Source organism: Canis lupus, chromosome 3, assembly GCF_048164855.1.
Source record: "Canis lupus baileyi chromosome 3, mCanLup2.hap1, whole genome shotgun sequence".
NCBI classification, from domain to species: domain Eukaryota; kingdom Metazoa; phylum Chordata; class Mammalia; order Carnivora; family Canidae; genus Canis; species Canis lupus.
The window spans coordinates 57,754,048-57,774,586 of record NC_132840.1 but is presented as its reverse complement, the minus strand read 5'-3'; the positions used below and the strand labels follow the sequence as shown (position 1 = coordinate 57,774,586).

The 20,539-nt window shown below is 56.5% G+C and overlaps 2 protein-coding genes across 10 annotated transcripts in view; both read left to right on the top strand.

Moving 5' to 3' along the window:
* Positions 1-12,415, top strand: part of NLRP1 (NLR family pyrin domain containing 1) — a 37,809-nt gene extending 25,394 nt beyond the window's left edge. For 3 of the 9 annotated variants that reach the window (XM_072821626.1, XM_072821625.1, XM_072821624.1), the window contains exons 11-17: positions 525-687; positions 1,956-2,179; positions 5,235-5,512; positions 5,610-5,735; positions 7,295-7,436; positions 8,426-8,470; positions 8,877-9,593. In XM_072821626.1, the coding sequence (XP_072677727.1) occupies positions 525-687; positions 1,956-2,179; positions 5,235-5,512; positions 5,610-5,735; positions 7,295-7,436; positions 8,426-8,470; positions 8,877-9,229 (1,331 nt within the window). In that variant the 3' untranslated portion in view covers positions 9,230-9,593. The other 6 variants (XR_012028480.1, XM_072821627.1, XM_072821629.1 and 3 more) reach the window with 6 other exon arrangements.
* Positions 12,416-17,636: 5,221 nt separating this feature from the next.
* LOC140630803 (uncharacterized) lies at positions 17,637-19,104 on the top strand. Its single transcript, XM_072821623.1, has 2 exons — positions 17,637-18,561; positions 18,645-19,104. The coding sequence occupies exon 1, from the start codon at positions 17,708-17,710 to the stop codon at positions 18,065-18,067; it is 360 nt and encodes a 119-aa protein (XP_072677724.1). The 5' UTR covers positions 17,637-17,707; the 3' UTR covers positions 18,068-18,561; positions 18,645-19,104.
* Positions 19,105-20,539: the final 1,435 nt, after the last annotated feature.

The window sequence follows — 20,539 nt, the reverse complement described above, 5'->3', positions numbered from 1 at the left end:
AAGGGGAAGGGTCCCAGGGAAGCTCCATCCCCCTGGCTCTGGGGTGGAACAGGGCGGGCTCCCCCCAGAGAACCTTCCACTCTGAGAATTTAACAAGATTTCTATCTCCCTCTGTCCCAGCCTGGGGTCTGGGCTGCTTCTCTGCAAACATGCATAGCATGGCTCAGACTCGGAACCAGGGCCCAGCCCCCCAAGGCCCACACCAGGCTTCAGAGGCCTGAGAGTCACCCCTCCATCCCTGCCCATCCATCTTTTGAGTCATGTTCTGCCCACAAGCTGCCTACCTGCAGCATGTTGGGGAAAGCAGGACTTCTGGATGAGTGGGCAGGGGCAGGGACTGGAGAGAGGCAGGGTCAGGAGCACGGCGGGGGGAGGGCAGGGGCAGGGGCAGGACGGAAGTCCAACGCTGTGGCCCAGGCCAGGCAGCCCAGCCTCGGGAGGTCCCTGCCATGGTGTATCCACAGGGGACCAGAAACTCCCAGATAGGGAATCTGGAGCTGACTCCTGTCCTGCCCCATTTCCAGAGAGAAGCTGCCCTCAGGTAGGCCAGGTGCAGCTGGGTCGCCCACCCTCTCCTGCTGCCCCGTGGGACCTGAACACAGAGCCTCTGAGGATCGGGGATGGCTTCTGGGGCCCCCTGGGGCCTGTGGCTCCCGAGTGGCTGGCCAAGGATGGAAGCCTCTACAGGTGAGGAATGGGGGTGCCCTGCTGTCCCCAGCGGCTCTCCCAGGTCCCCATCCTCACATCTGTTCCCCACCCCCGCTCCCCACACCCGGACAGCGCCACACCCAGCACTCTGGGCTCCATCCCTGTCCAAGCCGGCAGGTGCAGCCACGGCCTAGATGCTGAGCCAGCGCTCGTATTACAGACAAGGAGGTCTTACCATGAGAACTTCCAGCCACGAGCTAACACGGTGTCCAAGCAAGTTCCGGGTACTCCTCACCCAGCTTCCACAGCCATTTTGCTAGATTTATTCTGTTTTCCCATCTTCTGTTGTTAGAGCATTTTCTTTATTTTTTTAAAAGATTTTATTTATTCATTCATGAAACACACAGAGAGAGGCAGAGACACAGGCCGAGGGAGAAGCAGGCTCCCTGCGGGGAGCATGATGCAGACCTCAATCCCAGGACCCCGGGGTCACGCCTTTTGTTCGATGAGCACAGTAACCATCAGCAGGTGTGATGTTTATCACAGTCTCTCGGATCAGCTCACACCCAGCGTGTGTTCAGATGCACTCGCCGGTCCGAGAAACGTCCGTACAGGTGATGTGTCCCAGTCGTACAATCTGTCGTCGCTCAGATCCCACTCCCGTCCCGCCATCTGCACACCCCGTGCAGCCCGGGCACCTGTGGTCAAGCCCACCATTGCCTCCACAGCATATGGCCCTTCACCCAACACCAGCACACACCTCACCTCAGCTGAGACACCGGTCCTACCCTGCTCCTGTGGACGCTGACTGCTCGCAACCCCAGGACTCTCCGTGTGGGGACCTTTGGGAAAGTTGCTCAAGACCCCTGCAGAACTGTTTTTGTCCCCAAGGCTGTGTCATTCATCTTATTGGTAGATTGTCACCAGTTACTGGCAAATGGGCCGTTACAAAAAAGAGCACCTGCCGGGTTCATGGCCGTCACTGTGGTGGTCGCATCACCACCACCACCACCACCACCACCCCTGGTGTGTGGGAAGTCCGCGCAGGTCCCTCAGCGCTCACACTGCTGACATGGGTGTGATGCTCATCTGGGTTTACAGAGCAGAACGCTGTGATTGGGGCAGCTCAGGGACGTGCCCGGGGAGCCACAGGCTGAGGGCCGAGGAGGCAGGGCTCAAACTCAGGTCCTTCTGACCCTGACAGCTGGGCTGTGGCCACTCGACCCAACCCACCACCCTACACAGGTTCTGGCATCCTGAAGGTGCTCGGTGAGTTTGCATAGGGTAATATCCTGTCCACCCCACAGGGTTCACCTGCCTGTGGCCGGCTCCTACCACTGGCCCGACACAGGCCTCCGTTTTGAGGTGAGAGGACCAGCAACCATTGACATTGAATTCTGCGTCTGGGACCAGCACCTGCCCAGGGCCGGCCTATGGCACAGCTGGATGGTGGCGGGGCCTCTGTTTGACATCAAGGCTGAGCCAGGGGCCGTGGCTACTGTGTGCCTCCCTCACTTTGTGGACCTGCAAGGTGAGTAGGAGGGAGGGCCGGGGCCAGGGAGGGTGGTGATGATGGGCCTGGATGGGGCTTGCATGGCCCCCTCCTGGGGGAGGAGCACGTGGCTTCCTCAGAAAGGTTGAGACGGTTGCAGTAGGCAAGCACCGTGCTCTGGGCGCTTCTTTTGTGAAGCATTTTTGTCTCCCAGCCTCATAATTCTTTGTGCCTGAGTTCCTTGAGTGTTCCCCCAAGTAGAAAGCGTTGTCCTCAATGACAGTAATAATTGGCATCTATTAAGGGCTCTTCCCCCAGATTGGGTCACTCATGGTCCCATGCAAGAAATAGGCCCTACGCTCAGGGGAGGTTTTTGAAGAGACCACCAAGACAGAGCTACCTACAAAGTGAGGTCAAATGAACCAACAGGGACATTGGAGTTCCCAAGGACCAGCACCAGGCAGCACCAGGCAGGGGGGCAGGACCGTCCCTATGGGCAGGATGAGGGCTTCCCTGTAGGAAACGTCATAAAGGGTAGCATACCTTTCCTGCCCCATCTCACCTCTGAAGACTTCCAACCCATAAAGCCCCAGGAACTCCAAGCTCACAGTCAGACATGTCCCACGTGGCCAGGCGACGCCACAGATGAAAAGCAATGGAAACCACCGGGAACCCGAATCAGCTCCATGAAGACTTCAGATGTCGATATCTCTAGACACAGAACCATCAAATAAGCATGTTTTCTACACTCAAAGAAGGAGTCCTTAAATGAGCAGGAAGCGAGATGCCATGGAAAAAGGATAAATCGATTAAAAACAAACAAAAGCTTGGAAAACATTTAAAAATGTGGGAAAGTAAAACAAGATTCAGTGACATGGAAGAGGCTGTGAGAAGGCCGGACTCTCATCTGACCAGAATCCAGAAGAAGAGGGAGGACAGGACGGAAAAGGTGCAGTGTTCCAAGACAGAATTGCCGAGAAATTTCTACAGAGTCACTGAAAGGTGTGACTTTGCTCTCAGGATGAAAAAAATCCCAAGAATCCAAAGCAGGAGATAGAGGAAAAAATAAATAAATAAATCTGGACTCATGATAGTGACATTGCAGGAAACAGAACCCTACGAGAAGGAAGGCCGTGGCAGCCGCCAGAAGGACAAACAGCCAACAAGGCAGGGCCATTAGGCTGACCTCTGATTTCTGAACGGCAGCCCTGAGAGGCAGAGGCAGTGGGCAGGGTTGCCAACCTTCCCACGTAACAACTGCAACACAGAAAAATCATTTTTTTTAAAGATTTTATGTATTTATTCATGAGAGACACAGAGAGAAGCAGAGACACAGGCAGAGGGAGAAGCAGGCTTCCTGTGGGGCGCCCGACGCAGGACCCGATCCCAGGACCCTGGGGTCACGCCCTGAGCCAAAGGCAGATGCTCAACTGCTGAGCCACGCAGGCATCCTGTGTCTGCTGATTTAATGAGCAAGTCAGAAGAACCTGATACCGTTCCCCATGTCAGATCTTGACTCATTTCATCATGATCGATGATTTGATGAACAGTGTGTGTTGCAGCTTATACGAGGGAAACACTCTCAGGATACATATGGAGTAGTTAGATCATGAAGGAGGACATGTTTTTCATGTTCCATTCATATATTGGTTGATAGATTCATTTACAGCACTGTCGCAATAGTTAAATAGGTAAATGTGTCAATATACTTTAGACTTTAAGTATGCACATTAAAGCATTAGGATCATCGATCAAACAACATATATGTAAGAAGAATCATTTATAAACTAGGAGCAAGAAAAAGATGGAAAGAAAAATGGAATCAGGTGCCTGGATCGCTCCATCGGTGGAGCATCTGTCTTTGGCTCAGGTCATGATCTCAGAGTCCTGGGGTGGAGCCCCACGTCAGGCTCCCTGCTCAATGGGGCGTCTGCTTCTCCCTCTCCTTCTACCCCTGCTTCTGAGTGTGCTCTCTCTGTCAAATGAGTAAATAAAATCTTTAAAGAATAATAATAAAGAGTGGAGTCCCTGAGCCCTGATCGTGTTTCTGAAACGCCCCTACCCTCGACAGCTGGCTCTGAACGTCTCCCATGAGGCTAGGCACAGGAAGCTCCTCCGCCCAGGATCTTCTCTGCAGCTCCCTTTCTCTCCTTCAGCACAAGGGCACCATCCATCTGTGGGAAAGGAACGTAAAGGATAGTTGTCGAGCAGCTGATAGGTTCAATAAAAGATTAAGCAATATGTCTAGAAGAAGAAGAAGAGGAGGAGGAGGAGGAGAGGAAGGAGGAGGAGGAGGAGGAGAGGAAGAAGGAGGAGGAGAGGAAGGAGGAGGAGAAGAAGAAGGAGATGGAGGAAGAGGGGAAAAGAAAAAGAGGAGGAGACGAAGAAAAGGAGGAGAAGGATAGGAAGGAGAAGAAGAAAAGGGAGGGGAAGGAGATGGAGGAGGAGCAGCAACAGCAGGAGGAAAAGGAGGAGCAGGAAACAGTGAGCAAAGGATGCTGGTGAGCCAGCCCCCAGGATGGCACCCAGAAGGACACAGAAGGGTGTTTGCTGCACATGCAGCCCCGCAGGGTCCTCCTGCCACCGCGGCCACCTGCTCTGGGGACCCCCCCGCTCCCGCAGCTGGACAGTCCCTGTGCCTTCATCTGCCGCCACCAGGTCAAGGCCCAGGTGGACGAGTCTGGGGAGCGGGGCTGTGTTGGGGCTGCAGAGTTGGGCAGCTTCCAGAGTCGTCCTGAGAGGGAGGCCCCACTTGCCACCACCAAGGCCCCCACAATGGTGGAGGAGGAGGCACCCCCAGAAAGGAGGGTGCACAGCACAGCGGGTCACCCCGGCTCCCCGCTGCTTGTTCTCCCACCAGCCTGCCAGCTGGTGAAGGGCAGTGGGGAGGAGGGGCCTCGGCCTGCTGCGGGCTCCGCTCAGGTTGGGGGTGGCTACGGATCACCCAGCCTTCAAAGGCCCCAGGCCCCGGGCAGGACCCCCATCTCCACCACCAGGCAGGCCACTGGGCTTCTTTCCTGGACACCCGCAGCCCCAGCCTGACCCCAACCCCACGAGGACACTAAATCACTGTCTCGGATCCGCCCCTTGACAGGTAGCAGCGTGGACACCTCCCTGTTCTACGCGGCCCACTTAAAAGATGAGGGGATGCTGGTGGAGACGCCAGCCAGGGTGGAGGCAGACCACGTAGTCCTGGAGAACCCCAGCTTCTCCCCCATAGGAGTCCTGCTGAGGACCATCCACGCCGCCCTGCGCTTCCTCCCCGTCACCTCTGTTGTGCTGCTGTACCATCACCTGAGGCCCGGGGAAGTCGCCTTCCACCTATACCTCATCCCCAGTGACTACTCCATCCGCAAGGTGGCCCGGGCCAGGGTGGGCTGTGGGCAAACGTGAGGTCAGCCGGGGACAGGGTGGGCCTCAGGAGCAGGAGCCGAGGCAGGTGGGTAATCTGTGGCTTCGTGCCCCGCAGGCCATAGATAATGAAGAGAAAAAGTTCCAGTTTGTGCAGATACACAAGCCGCCCCCACTGGCCTCGCTCTACATGGGCTCCCGCTACACTGTGTCTGGCTCAGAGAAGCTAGAGATAATCCCCAAGGTGAGCAGGGTCAGAGGTCCCACCCGGGAACACCCATATGGCATGTCCAGAAGCTCTTGGTGGTGCAGGGTGTGCTGGGGCCAGGCAGACAGCCAGCAGGAGTTGGGGTGAGCGTGGAGCAGGTGAGTTGGGCGAAGGGGCAGGTGTGGGATGGGGGCGATGCTGGCATGTGACCTGGGGCACCAAAGGGTGTCCAAGCGTCAGGTCCAAACTGCCTGCATCTGGACAGCCCGGGTGTGGTCCTGGTCACTGCGAGAAGACATGTGCCACTGGGAACCATGGGGCCCCTCAAGAGGAGGGTTACACAGAACAAGTGCTGGGATTTGGACGTTGACTCGATATTTCGGGGGGAGGGAGGCCAAAGGAAATAGCAGTGCTCTCCAGAGGTGGGGGTCGCTCTAGCCGGAAGTCAGCAAACCCATGTTGGGGTGGCACCACCCCATGTGCAGCAAGGACAGAGCCAGAATGAGGAGGGCAGGAGACGGGTGATGTCAGGGCCTGGATGGTCATCCGCGGTACCCAGATTTTCCACTGCCCAGATTTTGCCACTTGGGCCACAGTGTCTGCTGAATGGCAGCTGGTGTATAGCCGGACCAGGACCAGTCTTTCCTCCTCCCGTGGCCGGACGAGTCTTTGAAGCCTCCGTGTGACAGTGACAGGGGGGAACAGGTGTCCAGTCTGAGGTGGGGGAGTGATATGTACATTGAGTTAAGAGACAGGAGTCTGAGGATGGATTTTCCCGCCGGGTTGGGTGTAAACAGGGTGAGAGATGGACCCAGTCACCTGAGTGGCCGGTCATCGGCCCCGTTGGCCCCTGTGCAGTTTGGTGCAGTGACAAGCTCTTAGCGGGTCTCACACATGGCCATTCAAGATTGGATTTACTCTCAGAGGGACTGTCCTGGCTGCTGGGCAGGAGTGGACAGTGGGTGGACAAGAGTGGAAACAGCGGAAGGCTAGGCAGGAGCTCACAGCAGCCCGACTTGGGAGGCAGCAGTTGCAGCAGGACAGCTGTCTACAGATTTGGGATTCGCTTCAGAGATGGAGCCAGTAGGACCCAGCGTGTGGTGGAGAGAGGATGGGGTTGAGGATGATGCCTACATCTGGAAATCGTGGGGCCTGAGCGCCATTTACTGAGCTTGGGAAACGTAGGGCACGGCCAGTGTGCACTGGACTGGTTCGAGTGGGCCTGAGAGCGGGTCACGGTTGGGACCCCAGACTTACTGCTGGCGGGGTGAGGGTCAGAGGTCCAAGTGGGGGCGATGGAGAGAGGGGGTCCAATTTAGGATGTGCACATAGTACATCTTGGAGTGAGTCCTGACTCATCCAGGGGTGCCCGGCATCCAGACTTGCAGGGAAATTAGGAAAACAGCAGCGGCTGGAGGTGGCAATTAATCTCAGGGCAGGCAATGGTGGGAGTGTCCCCGTGGGGCTGAGTGGGGGCCAGGAAGGCATCGGAAGGTTGGGGGAGAGACCACAGGACGAGCTTTCTCTCTCTCTCTCTCTCTCTCTCTCTCTCTCTCTCTCTCTTTCTCTCTCTCTCTCTCTCTCTCTCTCTCCAGGAGCTGGAGCTCTGCTACCGCAGCCCCAAGGAACCCCAGCTCTTCTCTGAGTTCTACGTCAGCCACTTGGGGTCGGGGATCAGGCTGCAAGTGAGAGACAAAAAGGATGACACAGTGGTGTGGGAAGCCCTGGTGAAACCAGGTAAAGCCAAGTCCGGGAGGACTCAGAGGGAGGACGGGGAGATTCAGAGACGTGTGCACGTGGGTCTGTGTCATCATAAATGATGGGAGGAGATGGGCCAGGCCTTTTCTAGTCGTGCAACAGCCAGTGAAGGAGCAGGATTTGAACCTGAGTTAATCAGACCGCCAGCTGCACACACCACAGGGGCTCCATGCTGTCCTTGAATTGGGTGTTGACAGGCATGGACCTTCCGCAGAGTTTCTCAAGAATTACAACAAACTAAGGGCCCCCTGGGGGCTCCATCAGTCAGTGCCGCATCTGCCTCAGGCTCAGGTCATGACCTCGGGGTCTTGGAATCGAGCCCACATCAAGCTCCCTGCTCAGTGTCCCCATCTGCTCCTCCGTCCCCCTTTGCCACTCCCCATACCCGTGCTCGCTCTGCCTCAGATAAATTAATAAAATATTTTTTAAAAGGAAGAAGGTGGGGATCCCTCAGTGGCTCAGCGTTTTGGCGCCTGCCTTTGGCCCAGGGCGTGATCCTGGAGTCCCAGGATCGAGTCTCACGTTGGGCTCCCTGCATGGAGCCTGCTTCTCCCTCTGCCTGTGTCTCTGCTTCTCTTTCTCTCTCTCTGTCTCTCATGAATAAATAAATAAAATCTTTTTTAAAAAAATAAAAATAAAAAGAGGAAGGAAAAGGTCAAGGCAACTGTCTCCGATAGTTGAAGTTCTCTCGTTGGGGAGGTGGTTAGTCGCAGCCTGGACTACATAAACCACACGTTCTGGGGTCTGAATGTCTCCATCTCTATGATTACAGCCTCAGTTTCCCCACATGCACGAGGAAGGGACTCCCCCAGGCAATGTCTAGGGGCCCCTGCAGTCCTTGTTCCAGCTCATGGACAGACCCCATCCACAGCTTGTCTTGAGGACGAAAGCATCTCAGAAGTAGGTGAGGTTCCGACAAGCAACAGCCCGCACTGTCACTGACGCTCCTCTGTCTCTGCCATCCCCAGGGGATCTCCGGCCTGTGGCTTCTCTGGCTCCTCCAGCCCCCGCAGGTCAGTGATGGGCAGGCCTCAGGCGCCGGGGCAGTCCTGGGTGCCCCGTGCATCCTGGAGGGGGCTGGGGAGAGAGAGGAAGGGACCTGAGCCTTCATCCCCCACCGGGATCAGGCCTCAGGGGGATGCAGTGTGCCCCAGGGCATAGACCCTCCTCTTTCCCTTACTCTTGCCCAGGGGGGGATCCTCCTGCACAGATGTAGAGGCCAAGAGACAGCCTCGGAGGCCACCGTCTTGGGCCCCACCCAGCCCCAGCCCCAGCCTGGTGCTTGGCCTGATGCTGGCAGGAGGGATGCAGAGGAGGGAGTGAAGAGAGCTGGCGGGGGGTGGGGGGGTGGCAGTCAGAGGCAGGGGCCACTGTGGGGGCCCTTCTGGGTCCACGGCCAGCCTCGCCCTTTCCCCACAGATGCCCCGGCCTGGCTGCACTTCGTGGACCGGCATCGGGAGCAACTGGTGGCTCGGGTGACGTCGGTGGATCCTGTGCTGGACATGCTGCATGGGCAGGTGTTGAGCGAGGAGCAGTACGAGAGGGTGCGGGCCGAGGCCACGCCCCCCAGCCAGATGCGGAAGCTGTTCAGTTTCAGCAGGTCGTGGGACCGGGCCTGCAAGGACCAGGTGTACCAGGCTCTGAAGGAGGCCCACCCTCACCTCATCATGGAACTCTGGGAGAAGTGGGGCGGCAACAGTGGCAAGCAGGCGCCTCCTGGCCAGCCCAGCAGCTGCATCTCCAGCACCTGCCATGAGGCCTGGCTCTGCTGACCACTTGTAGGGGCCTCGGCATCTCCATCTGGACACAAGCACATGTCCGAGCACCCTCCGGCTCCGAAGTCTTGGGGCTCCAGCGATGCCCCCGCCCAGGGGGCACCACACAAGGCTCAGCTTTCCCAGGTGGGCTGTCGAGGCGCCACACTACATCTCAGGGAATATCCATCTGCAGCTGGCAGGACTTCTGCGGACCTTGCAGGAGCCTGAGCTGAGAGCCCGGGGTGGCAGGCGCCGCAGCCCAGCCTGGAGCTGTCCCGGGGCCGCTCGGATGCAAGGAGGGGCAAGGGGGCCCTGCGGCTGGTGAGGGTGGGCTCCCGGGGGGAATCGGGGCCAGAAAGAGATTCATTTTTCACTTGAACCTGTGGGGCTGGGTTTTTGCGTGAACCCAAACTGTGCTCCGTAGTTTCTGAAGGCAAGATGGGCTGCTGGAGCTGGGAGGGGGCAGAGAAGGATGCCACAGGGGAAACGGGGTCTGGACCCCACTTAGACGTCTCCTCCAGTACAAATGGACTCCCTCACCTTTTGCCCGCACTGAGCACCCCTGCCTTGCGCTCCCGTGGTACCTGGTGCCCCTCATCCCCCTCAGAGCACTCAGCACGTGGCTTCATACATCCTGCTCCATTGCTGGCCTCCCCGCACCAGACAGGAAACTCTCCAAGAGCGGGAGCCACGTGTGAACTCATCAGTTGACTTCAGAGCCTCGCACAGTGCCTGGCACGCAGGCGAGCATGAAGTGAAGCTTTGTTAGTAGGCACTTGGTAAAGGAACCCTCCCCGGGCACATCCCTCAGCTCCCATCCTGGCCAGTGCACATCCATAGGAACACAGGGCCGCCCTCGGGATGGTCCCCAAGTCGACAGGCCACCCCCACAGTCCCAGGGTGCCAGCAATCTTAGAACAGAACCTGCTGGTGTTAACAGATTTACACCAACATCCTTCTCATCGCAGGGGAGCCAGCTCTGCCCAAGATCAGGAAGCATGAGCTGATTGTAACCCCCACGATGGTCATCCTGCTCCCTCGGAGTCACTTCTCCCCCCCACTCACTCCGGCCCACTCCCCTTGACATCACCCTCTGCCTCGCAGCCCCAGGGATACTCTTCTTGGGCATTCCTGACTCTGAGGTTAAGACAAGATCACCAATGCACAGGCTCCAGCCGGTGCCCTGCATGTGCTAAGACAGGAACATTACGCCTTCCCTTCCTGGGGCCCCATAAACGCTCCCCCTTGCCCACTAACACAGCTCACCCAGCTCCTTGCTGCAGTGACGTGGCTCTCTGACCCCTGCTCGGCTGGGGCCTAAATTCGCACTGTCAGAACACCCCCAAACCTATTATTTGGGACCGCGGGCATTTGCATGTCATGAAACTACATCGTTCCACATGGGGACCACAGGCAGCGAGCTGGGTAGATGGGGTGTCTCAGACTGAGAAGTACATGGGGGGCGTTGGGACTGTAAACTGAATTAGGGGACAGCTCACAGGGGCCACACAGGGCACTGCTGGGGTCTCACAGGAAGACAAGGAAAAGCTACTGGGGAGGCAGGAGGAAGCTAGATCTTGGGAAAAAAAGATGGGGGAGGGAGCACAAAAGGAAGGTCCTCGGGTATTACTAGGTCAGTGGAAGGTGGAGAAAAGCCAGCTGCAACGACTCTTGACTCTCGACTCTTGGATCAGAGCCTCAAAGTGAATAGCCAGTGCCCTCTGTGCCCTAGAGTTTCCCAGTAGCCTTTGCTCCCAGGGGCCCATCTCTCCATTGAGAACAAGCTGTAGTCTGACCAGGGCAGGGAGCTTCTGTCTTTGCTCAAAGGCTGTCAGCCCTCCCTACCTGGGAGCTTCACTCTCAGGACTGCGAAAAGACACCAAGAACCATTAATGTGCCAAGAAAAGAAGCTTTACTGTCCCTGGTCCACCGGGACGACCTCCGTCCAGCCCACTCGATGCCAAGTGTATACAAACCTAGTAACACCCACAAAGCCTCTGGCATCCATTCACAGTCCCCCAGCACAGTGAATTCATACCATCCCACCCCATCCCCAGAGGCAAAACCCATGACTGTATTCCCACTACTTCCTCTGGCGGCCACCAAGACCTATACCCCCAAGGTCTAGCAGAACGCAAGTGCCAGACATTAGATGGACATTTGCTGAATTCACACAAGGAATGAATTCTCAAGGAAGGATGCCTTTTTTTTCTTTTTAAGATTTTACTTATTCATGGGACAGGTAGAGACACAGGCATGCGTGTGGGACTTCGGGGACTTAGGAGCCCCTCAGTGGCTTTTCTTAAGGAATCACTACCTCAGGACTTCTGGAAGGCAGGCAATACTCGTCCCGATGATGAGAGCAATACAGACTCCCTTGCTCTGGTCCAGGCCCTAATCCTGGAACCAGGGAAGGAAGGGGTCCCAGGGAGAACCCGTGGTCCCCTGTACTGTGGTGAGCCCCAGCCAGGAGGGCGGCTTGGAGAAGGAGCCAGGGAGCAGGGAAATGCCCGGATGGGAGCATGACAGGAGGGCACTTGATGGGAAGAGATGGCATTAGGCAGGCGTCCTTGGCTCTGTCCCTGGTTTCCTAGCAACAGCCGTGGAGCAGGTGGTTGCTAGGCAACTTGGGGCCACCCAGACAGCTGGTGGAGATCCTCCGTCTGCGTGGGCATGGATCAGAACAGCACAGGGCAGCATCAGTGCCAAGAGTGGCCCCTTGGCCCATTACTTGTATTCTCTTGTGTGTTGATTGCTTTAGTTGCACAGAGAACAAGTAACATGAAGTCTGGAAAAACAAGGGGGAGACCATCGCTGTCCCAACGATGCAGGAATGATCACCTTTACCTCTCCAGTTCTGGCCCATCTCTGCAGGAATACATTCCACCCCGTGGCCGTCCCTGCACACGTGGTTTTGAATCCTGCCTTTCTGGCTCGGAATCAGATCAGCTCGAGGACTTGTCAAGAGTCTTCAGGGGACTTCTGTGTGGAGACCATGCACGGTCCCATGGGAGGGGCTGGGGCAGATCCATCATTTAATTCATCAGGTCCTCCTCTTGTTCCCAAGCTGACCTAGCTTCCCACAATTTTCTGCCGTGGTGAGCACTACTGCAGTGCGCACCCTGTTATAGAGAACCTTCCTTTACTCTTAGATCCTTGTCTCTAAATCAGTAATAAAGGGGTGAGATGATCCTATCAGGACATGAATGTCCGCATGACTTTCTCCATCTTGCTGGGCTGCTTCCCTCAGGGGCAGTACCAGCATTCTCAGCACCAAACGGACTGATCTCACCTCACCTGCTACCCATCTATTAAGTCCTTTGCTTGTAAATGGGGAGACACCCTGAAGAGAAAGAGTTGTGCCCAAAGTCGCATGGCCAGCAGCAAGGCTAGTGCTAGGTCGGGGGCCTCACCCCAGCCCAGAGCATGACGGAGGTCTGGAACATTCTGTGCTCCTAAGTTGCCACCAGCTACTTCTGAAGCCATCCACTGGCCATAGAGTGGTGCTTGTGTCTCCCAAACACTCGGAGAGTGTGTTTGCGTTGACAATCTACCATGACAGGAAAGATAGGATGCGGGGGGGTGGGGCGGGCACCTGGGGAGCTCCGTTGGTAAAGCACCTGCCTCGGGCTCAGGTCCTGATCTCAAGGTCCTGGGGTCGAGCCCCACATCAGGCTCCCGGCTCCACAAGGGAGCCTGCTTCTCCCTCTCCCTCTCCCCCTGCTCATGCTCTGTCTTTCTCAAATAAATAAATAGAATATTTTTAAAAAGAGAAAGAGAAAGGAAAGTACTTAAAAAGTCCCAGTCTGAAGGAGAGGATGGGGATCCCTGGGTGGCGCAGCAGTTTAGCGCCTGCCTTTGGATCAGGGCGTGATCCTGGAGACCTGGGATCGAATCCCACGTCGGGCTCCCGGTGCATGGAGCCTGCTTCTCCCTCTGCCTGTGTCTCTGCCTCTCTCTCTCTCTCTCTGTGACTATCATAAATAAATTTTAAAAAAAATTAAAAAAAGAAAAAAGAAGGAGAGGATGATATTCAGGGGTCCTGGTCTTTGCCCCCAGGAAATCCCTTGCCCGGGCTCTGGAGCTGTCATTGGCCAGTCTGAGAAATATTCAAAATAACCCATTGCACAGTGGACGTGTCTTTGGGGTGGGGCTTTGGATCCAGGGCCTCACATCTCACGTGGTTGTTGGGTGCTCATGGTCACCCACAGGCAATGAAAGGGACGGATGAGGGTTAAGTGCTGTGGCCAGGAAGCCCACCAACTCCATCCTCACTCCCCAGCCAGGCCCAAGCAGAGGCATGGGGGGCTCTGTCCCCTTCACGTCGGCCCTTCCCGCTGGCTATGTGGTCCACGCAGTAAGGCCCCGCTGAGCAGTGGGGAGCACAAGGCTCAGGAAGAGACCTGGCAGAGAATCTTGGTCACTGAGTACCCCTCCCCGGGCCATGGACAGGGCATGTGCAGGGCCAGCGTCATGGGCAAGTGACCAGAGCACTTGCATGTGCCCCCTACCTCCCCTTGAGGCTTTGTGCCTGGTGATCACCATCTTGAAATCCTTAGTCATTTTATCCCTGACTTTGTGTTTGTGAGTGAAGCCCAAGGGTCAGCAGAGCACGTGAGCAATCGGGGGTAGGGAACAGGGAGGCCTCGAGCCTCAGCTCGCATAGGGTCCTGCAGCCCTAGACGGGTTCTTGGCCGCCAAACACAGCCTGGGCTTCTCGGCCCCTGCTCAGCAACCCCACTGCCCCCCGCCATCCGTAGGAGCTGGGGTTGGGCACAGCCCCTGGGTCACCTTAGGGCAGGCCACAGCGGTCCCCGCCATACTCAGGTGAAAGCACCCAGGAACATTCAGCAGGTGACAGCCTCTCCCCCACTCCTGATCCCGGGACCCTCTCTCCCACCTTGCAGTGTCCACAATACAGCATGAGATGTCAGGTGGGAGCCCATGAGAGGAGGAGATGTCTGGTTTGATTTCTGGGTCCCCAGCCAGGGCCCCGAGCTGCGGTCACAGTCCGCAAGAGGGAGAATCCCGGCTTAGACGCAGGTGCACTTAGCACCCGCCATTTCCAGGACCACAAACATCTGTGGCCCAATTTCTGGGGTTCCTGGAAGGCCCCCTCCTCATCCCACCCTGTCCCCCACATCCCACTCTTCACATCCTAGGTTCCCCCTCAACCTCCCCTCCCCACTACCCCATACTCCTCACCACCCTACACAACCCTACATTCCCCATCCACAGGCCCTCACCCCGCGCTTTGTCCACCCCAGGCTCCCCTGCTCCCTGTGCACCCTCCACTCAGAGCATTCCTCCACCCTGACCACCCCTCACCCCACCGTCTCGGGCTCCCCTCCTACCCTGCATTCCCCTCTGCCCTATACTCCCCCAACCCTATAGTCTCCCCACCCAGTGCTCTCTCCACCCAGCACACCCCCCACCCCTTGCACCCTCCATGCGCCACATCCCCCCAGCTTGGAGGGCAGGCCCCGGAGTGGGAGGTGGGCCCCTGGGAGTGGGAAGAGTGGGTACAGGTACAGCCTGAGTGTGGGAGGCAGCTGTCAGGCAGGTGTGCAAGAAGTGCAAGCTCCTAGCAGGAACCCATAGGCAGACCCTGGACAAGCTCCTTGACCTCCTCAAGACTCAGTTTCCCCATTTGCACCCTGGAGAAAATACCAGTGATTAAGCCCCAGGGTGGCAGAAGCTAAGCACCCCATCTCTGTGGAAAGGTCCCAGCTCCTGGCAGGGTCAGTGCGGGCACCAGTACGAGTATCCGCACCCATATCCTGGGACTCCCCACGGGGTGGAGGCCGTCACCAACACGGGCATGTGACTGTGGGTGGGACAGACACAGACTCCTGATTCCTGAGTCCATTTTCTGCAGGTGGGTTCCCCGAAGTGGACGGAGGACACCGACCCTCTCAGCCCCAGGGCGGAGACTCCTGGAAGAGATGTGCTCTCCCCACTGCAAGAGGGGTAGGTGCTCCAGGCCTGTCCCACAGGCAGCCTTTGGTCCACTCAGGGCCTTCGGCCAGTCATGGCTCCAGGCCCAGGGCTCTGGAGGGTTTTCCTGGAACACTCTGGCTCAAAGCAGAGAGTGGGGCTGCAGCTTGGAACCTTCTGGTACGTGCCTCTCAGGGCTCCCTGGCCCGGGACAGACTTCGTTATCTCATCTCATCTTGAGACCAGCTGGAAAGATGCCGGACTGACTGAGGCACAGAAGTGGCATCACCATTTCTACCATCACCCAATTTCTGTGCTTGGAAACTTGAGACCACCAAGTGGCCCACTGGAGAACTAAGTCACCTGACCCACGGCTTGCCCACCTCCAGACTGGGCATGAGGTCATCCCAGATCACCCAGCCTCTAGCCAACCTGCCAGCCAGACAAATGACAAAAGCCTGTAGAGATCAGCTGAATCAACTCAATCTGGAAGAAGCTCCCAACCGACCCACAGAATTGTGAATAAACTCTGTGGGTTTTGTTTTGTTTTGTTTTGTTTTGCCCATCTGGTATCTGAGAAATGATAACACAGTATAGTTTTGTTTTATTTTTGTTTTTAAACAATGGCCTTACTAAGGTGTAATACACATATCATGACAGTCATCCACAGTGAGTGGACACATTGATGAATTTTAGAAAATTAGAGAGCTGTGCAACTCTCACCACCATCAGGGTTTAGAACATCTCCATCACTCTAAAAAGTTGCCCCTGTCTGCAGTTTCTCATCTCCCCACCTCCCTCTCCAGCCTGGGCAACCATCCATCTGCTTACTGTCTCTGTAAATAAATGTGTCTCTTCTGGACATTTCCTGTAAGTGGGATCATACAGCCTGTGGTCTTGTGCACCTGGCTTTTCTCCACTTGGGGTAAGGTTTTTGAGGTTCATCCACGATGCTGCATTTATCAGTAGCTCACTTCCTTTCATTGCATAATATAATCTGATTGCACGAATAAGCCACATGTTGATTATTCTTTTACTAGGTAATGAACATTTGCATAGTTTCCAGTTTGGGGCTATTCCCAATAACGCTGCTATGAGCATTCACCAATGAGTCTCTATCTTCCTGTGAAAGCCTTTCATTTCTCATAGGTAGATGCCTGGGAGAGGAATTCCTGATATGGCAGGTGTATGTTTTTATGAACCCGCCAACCCATGTTTCCAAAGACACTGCACCTCTTTACATTCCCAGCGACAGCACTGGAGGATGGCAGGTTCTCCACCTCTAGCAGACTAGAAGCTTCATGAGCTGCAGTCTCTGGCTGTGAGATAGAAGTCTGTTGGAGCAGCCATTCAACCCTTGCATTCCTCATTCAACAAATACTATCTGAGCACCTGCCACTGTGTAGTAGGCTCTGGCCCTGCAAGAAATCCCTGGCACCTCCAGGAGATGGAGAGAGAGAGAGACAGCACCCTGAGGACATTGCTTCTGCACCCTTGTCCTGGACTCCCCTGGGTCTTTTCCTTAGAGGAGGCCATGAGTACCTTGATGACAGTCTGAGTTGGGTCTTTGGCAACCGGCAACTGGCAGGCCTGCCAGCATACCTCTCCAACTCCTTGGGACCCAGAAAGTCTCAGTGGCTGTTCTCCTCACATTGCACAGGGCAACACCAGCCTGTCTTGGAACCTCCTGGAACTTCAGCGCGCAGCTACCAGGGGAAGCCAGAGAAGGGCCCGGGGAATGATGCCCAGAGAGGCCTGGGTAGGGGCTGCGGAGAAAGTACCTGTTGCTAATCAAACGTGATTAGCTGGGATTCGGCACTTGGGGTGAGGAGGGCGAGGGAAAGCCCAGCCCGGGATGGGCAGATACAGTAATCGCAGGAGGGAAAGATGGTGAGGAAGAAGAAAATGCACCATCTACCTCTTGGATAGTGGGAGCCTTGGTTTCGTGCCTATTCTTGCCTACGGGGCTTCTAACTTTCAAGTTTTCTCAAAGATTATGGATTCGGTTTTTTACGTATTATATTTTATTTTATTTTTAAAGATTTTATTTATTTATTCATGAGAGACACACAGAGAGGCAGAGACATAGGCAGAGCGAGAAGCAGGCTCCATGCAGGAAGCCCGATGTGGGACTTGATCCTGGAATCCAGGGATCATGCCCTGAGCCAAAGGCAGATGCTCAACTGATGAGCCACCCAGGCGTCCCTACGTATTATATTTTAGATTGAAAAATAAAAGCAAAAACCAGAAAGACCTGTAATAAATATATCTTTTAAAAGGACATATCAATCCCCGGGGAAGCTCCGCACGCCTCTGCGCTCCCGGTGGTCCCCGCCTCAGCTCCCACCTCTGCGCGGACTCCCCTCCTGGTCCCGCCCCCGCCGGTTGCCATGGGAACAGGCCGCGGGCCGCGGCGCGGGTCTCCGGCGCGGGCGGGGGCGGGGAGGAGCCGGGGGAGGCGCGCGCCGAGCGGTCCCCGCCCCTCCCGGGCAGTGCCGCCGCGCAGTCCGGCCGCCGCCCACCGCGCTCCGCAGGCGACCCCCGCGCTCCGCGCCCATGGCCGCCCCGCTCTTCCCGCGCCAGCCCTGGGCCCCCGCGCCGACCCGCCCGGACCCCGCCGTCGACCCCGGGGGCCTGTTCGACGAGCCCCCCCCGGAGGAGCCCCTCGCGGCCCGCGCGCCCAGGGCGGCGGCGGGCAGGAGGGCGGGTCGGCGCGCCGGCGGGAGGGCGCAGGGGGCCCGCACGGGGCAACCCCCCAAGGCCGCGGCGCGCCCCCCGCCCCAGGAGGAGGCGCCCCCCCGGGACGAGGGCTGCTACCTCGACCATTTCCCGCACCTCTCCATCTTTATCTACGCGGCCATCGCCTTCTCGATCACCTCCTGCATCTTCACCTACATCCACCTGCAGCTGGCCTGAGGGCCCGGGGGCCCGGGGCTGGGGCGGGGGGCGAGGAGGGAGCCCGCGGGCTCGGCCTGGGTGTGCGGAGCGCGCTGCACACCCTCCATCTAGCTTCTGCTGCTTGCTTCTTTTGTCCTGTGCTTGTCACTACCTTTGTGTCACTGCGCATCTGGAGGCGCGTCCGAGGCAGCTGCCAGGAATGAAATAAGAGTGTTTGCGCCTGAGATTCGGGGAGGGGGCCGTCACCCCTGACGTCTAGAGGAGCGGGGTGCGGCTGACGACTGATCGTGTCCGTGGACCCTACACTTCAGGAGGTGGGAGCGCGCGCAGAGAGCCCAACCTTCGGTTTCTTAAGGGCCGAGCTGGCGGAAGGGCCCCCGCGGGAGGGTCGGCGCCCTGGTCTGCGCCCTGTGATGCTACATCGCCCCCGGAGCACTGGCCGGGTCCCACGCCCTCCCCCCGGGACTGGCAGACCTGAGGGCGCCGCGGACGCCGCCGGAGCACAGGACACAGTGAGTGGCATCGTCGGGGTGGCTCGTCCTCGCCCGTCCCCGGGGCTGGAGCTGAGCCCGACTCTGCGTTTCTCCTGCTTTAGGCTGTGCTGCGGCTGCGGAGCAGGGAGGAGAGCCACAGCGGGAGGGGCCGTCCTGGCAGGAGGCCACATTGTCGTCGGGTCCTGGACGGCGTGGGACCTGCGACTGCAGGCCTCCTCCGGACACGGGGCCATCTCTGGGCGCTGCGCGGGATGAGACTCTGGGGCCCTGGCTGGGGTGCGCGGGAGGGTGTTCCTTCTGCATCTTTGGCGGCTTCTGGGGCAATGGGACCCAGGACGAAGGGCGTGGGGTATCTGTTATTGGCAAGAATTCCTGCTGGAGAACTACCCGACCCATAGGAGTGGTCATCTCAGACCCAAGAGGCCTAACACCGAAACCCCCTCACCTGCCGTCTCCTTTTACTCCTGAATGTTAAATGTCATCAATCCAGTGCGCTACCACCTTACCTGGAAATGTTTGTCTTACCTCTAATGAAATAAATCCCTTTTGCAGCCTCCTGTATACGGAGTTCTCACTTAATTTAGAGCCCTGCAGGGGCTTGCCAAGCTTCCTGGTCTGCTGGGTTTCACCCCATAATTCTCACAGCATCCCTACCCTCCCTCCTAAACACTTGTCCCATGATCAGCCTCAGGTGCAGCCTCCCCCTCCACTAACTGAGTATGCAGGCCTCTAGGGCACCCTTCTCCATATCTGATTCCCAGGATGCATCAAAGTCCGGTTCTGTCCCCTCACATCAGGTCTGAGAGGTCCCTTGTGGCTTTATCTGCTGCTCCTCAGATTTCTTCCCCCATTGCTTCCATTATCAAGACACGTCTTGATACAGTACAGTACAGTCCCCCCACTAAGCTCTAGGATTTGCCCCTATTCACCCAGATTCTGTCTTTATAAGCTCGGTAAATTCCAGCATCAGAGACTTGTCACTCCCCAGTTCTGTGATTCCATGATCCCACATCACCGCAGCCCCACTATCTTGCTTGCCCTTCTGCACTTCGTTGCAGTACTACAAACCCGATGCCCTTGTTCCCCAATGTCAGCCTGTGCTTTACACCCATAGTTTACTACAATGATGCCCCCAACAACTAGTGGCTCTATTCCCCAAAATTAAGTCTCCAAGGTACCTGCAATATGTACCTTCCCACGTTTCAGTCTTGGATATCGGATCTCTCCTACCTACTTCTAATATTTGACTAATAATCACTGAGTCCCCATACATAGCTCTGTGTTCTCCAAACGGTTCCATTGTTTCCCATTCACACATCCCCCAGAATACCCATTATACGGTCCTTCAGTGACTACTCAGGATATGACCCCCCAGTAATCTCCCCTCCACTAATACCCTGAGAGTAGATTCTCCCTGCCATTCCTAAAGCCAGAGTCCCCTGTTCCTCAATATATGCCCCCACTCCCTACCCCAAATTCCAATATCTGGTTCCCATGACTATTGTTAACTAGATTATCTTGCCTCTATAATCTGAACATAGGCTCCAATATTCTCCCTAAAAGTCCAGTCTCATTTGATCCCCTTATTTCAGGATTCCTTGTGTGTTCCCCCCAAACTCTGAAGATCACTGCCTGATAGGGGGCTCCAGTCTTCCCTAACGTTCACCCCATCATGGTTGACCTCAGTATTAAGCTCCTCCCACCCCCAGAATGAATTGCTTTCTTCCCATACGCCCATGTTCTCCCGTTAGCCTTAATTTTCTCCATACCCTAAAATTCTTGAAACATCTGAAATCTCCCAGATCTCCTTGAAATTCCTGATTCCACTGGGCTCCAGGACTTGGCCCTTATTTTCTAACCAATATTAAAATTCTTGTACTGTTACACCATCCATGTGTACCTTCAGCATCTTTTCCTCTTACATAGTTTAAATATCCCGTGATAGAGGTTCCTGGGTGGCTCAGATGGTCAGGCATCTGTCTTTGGCTCAAGTCAT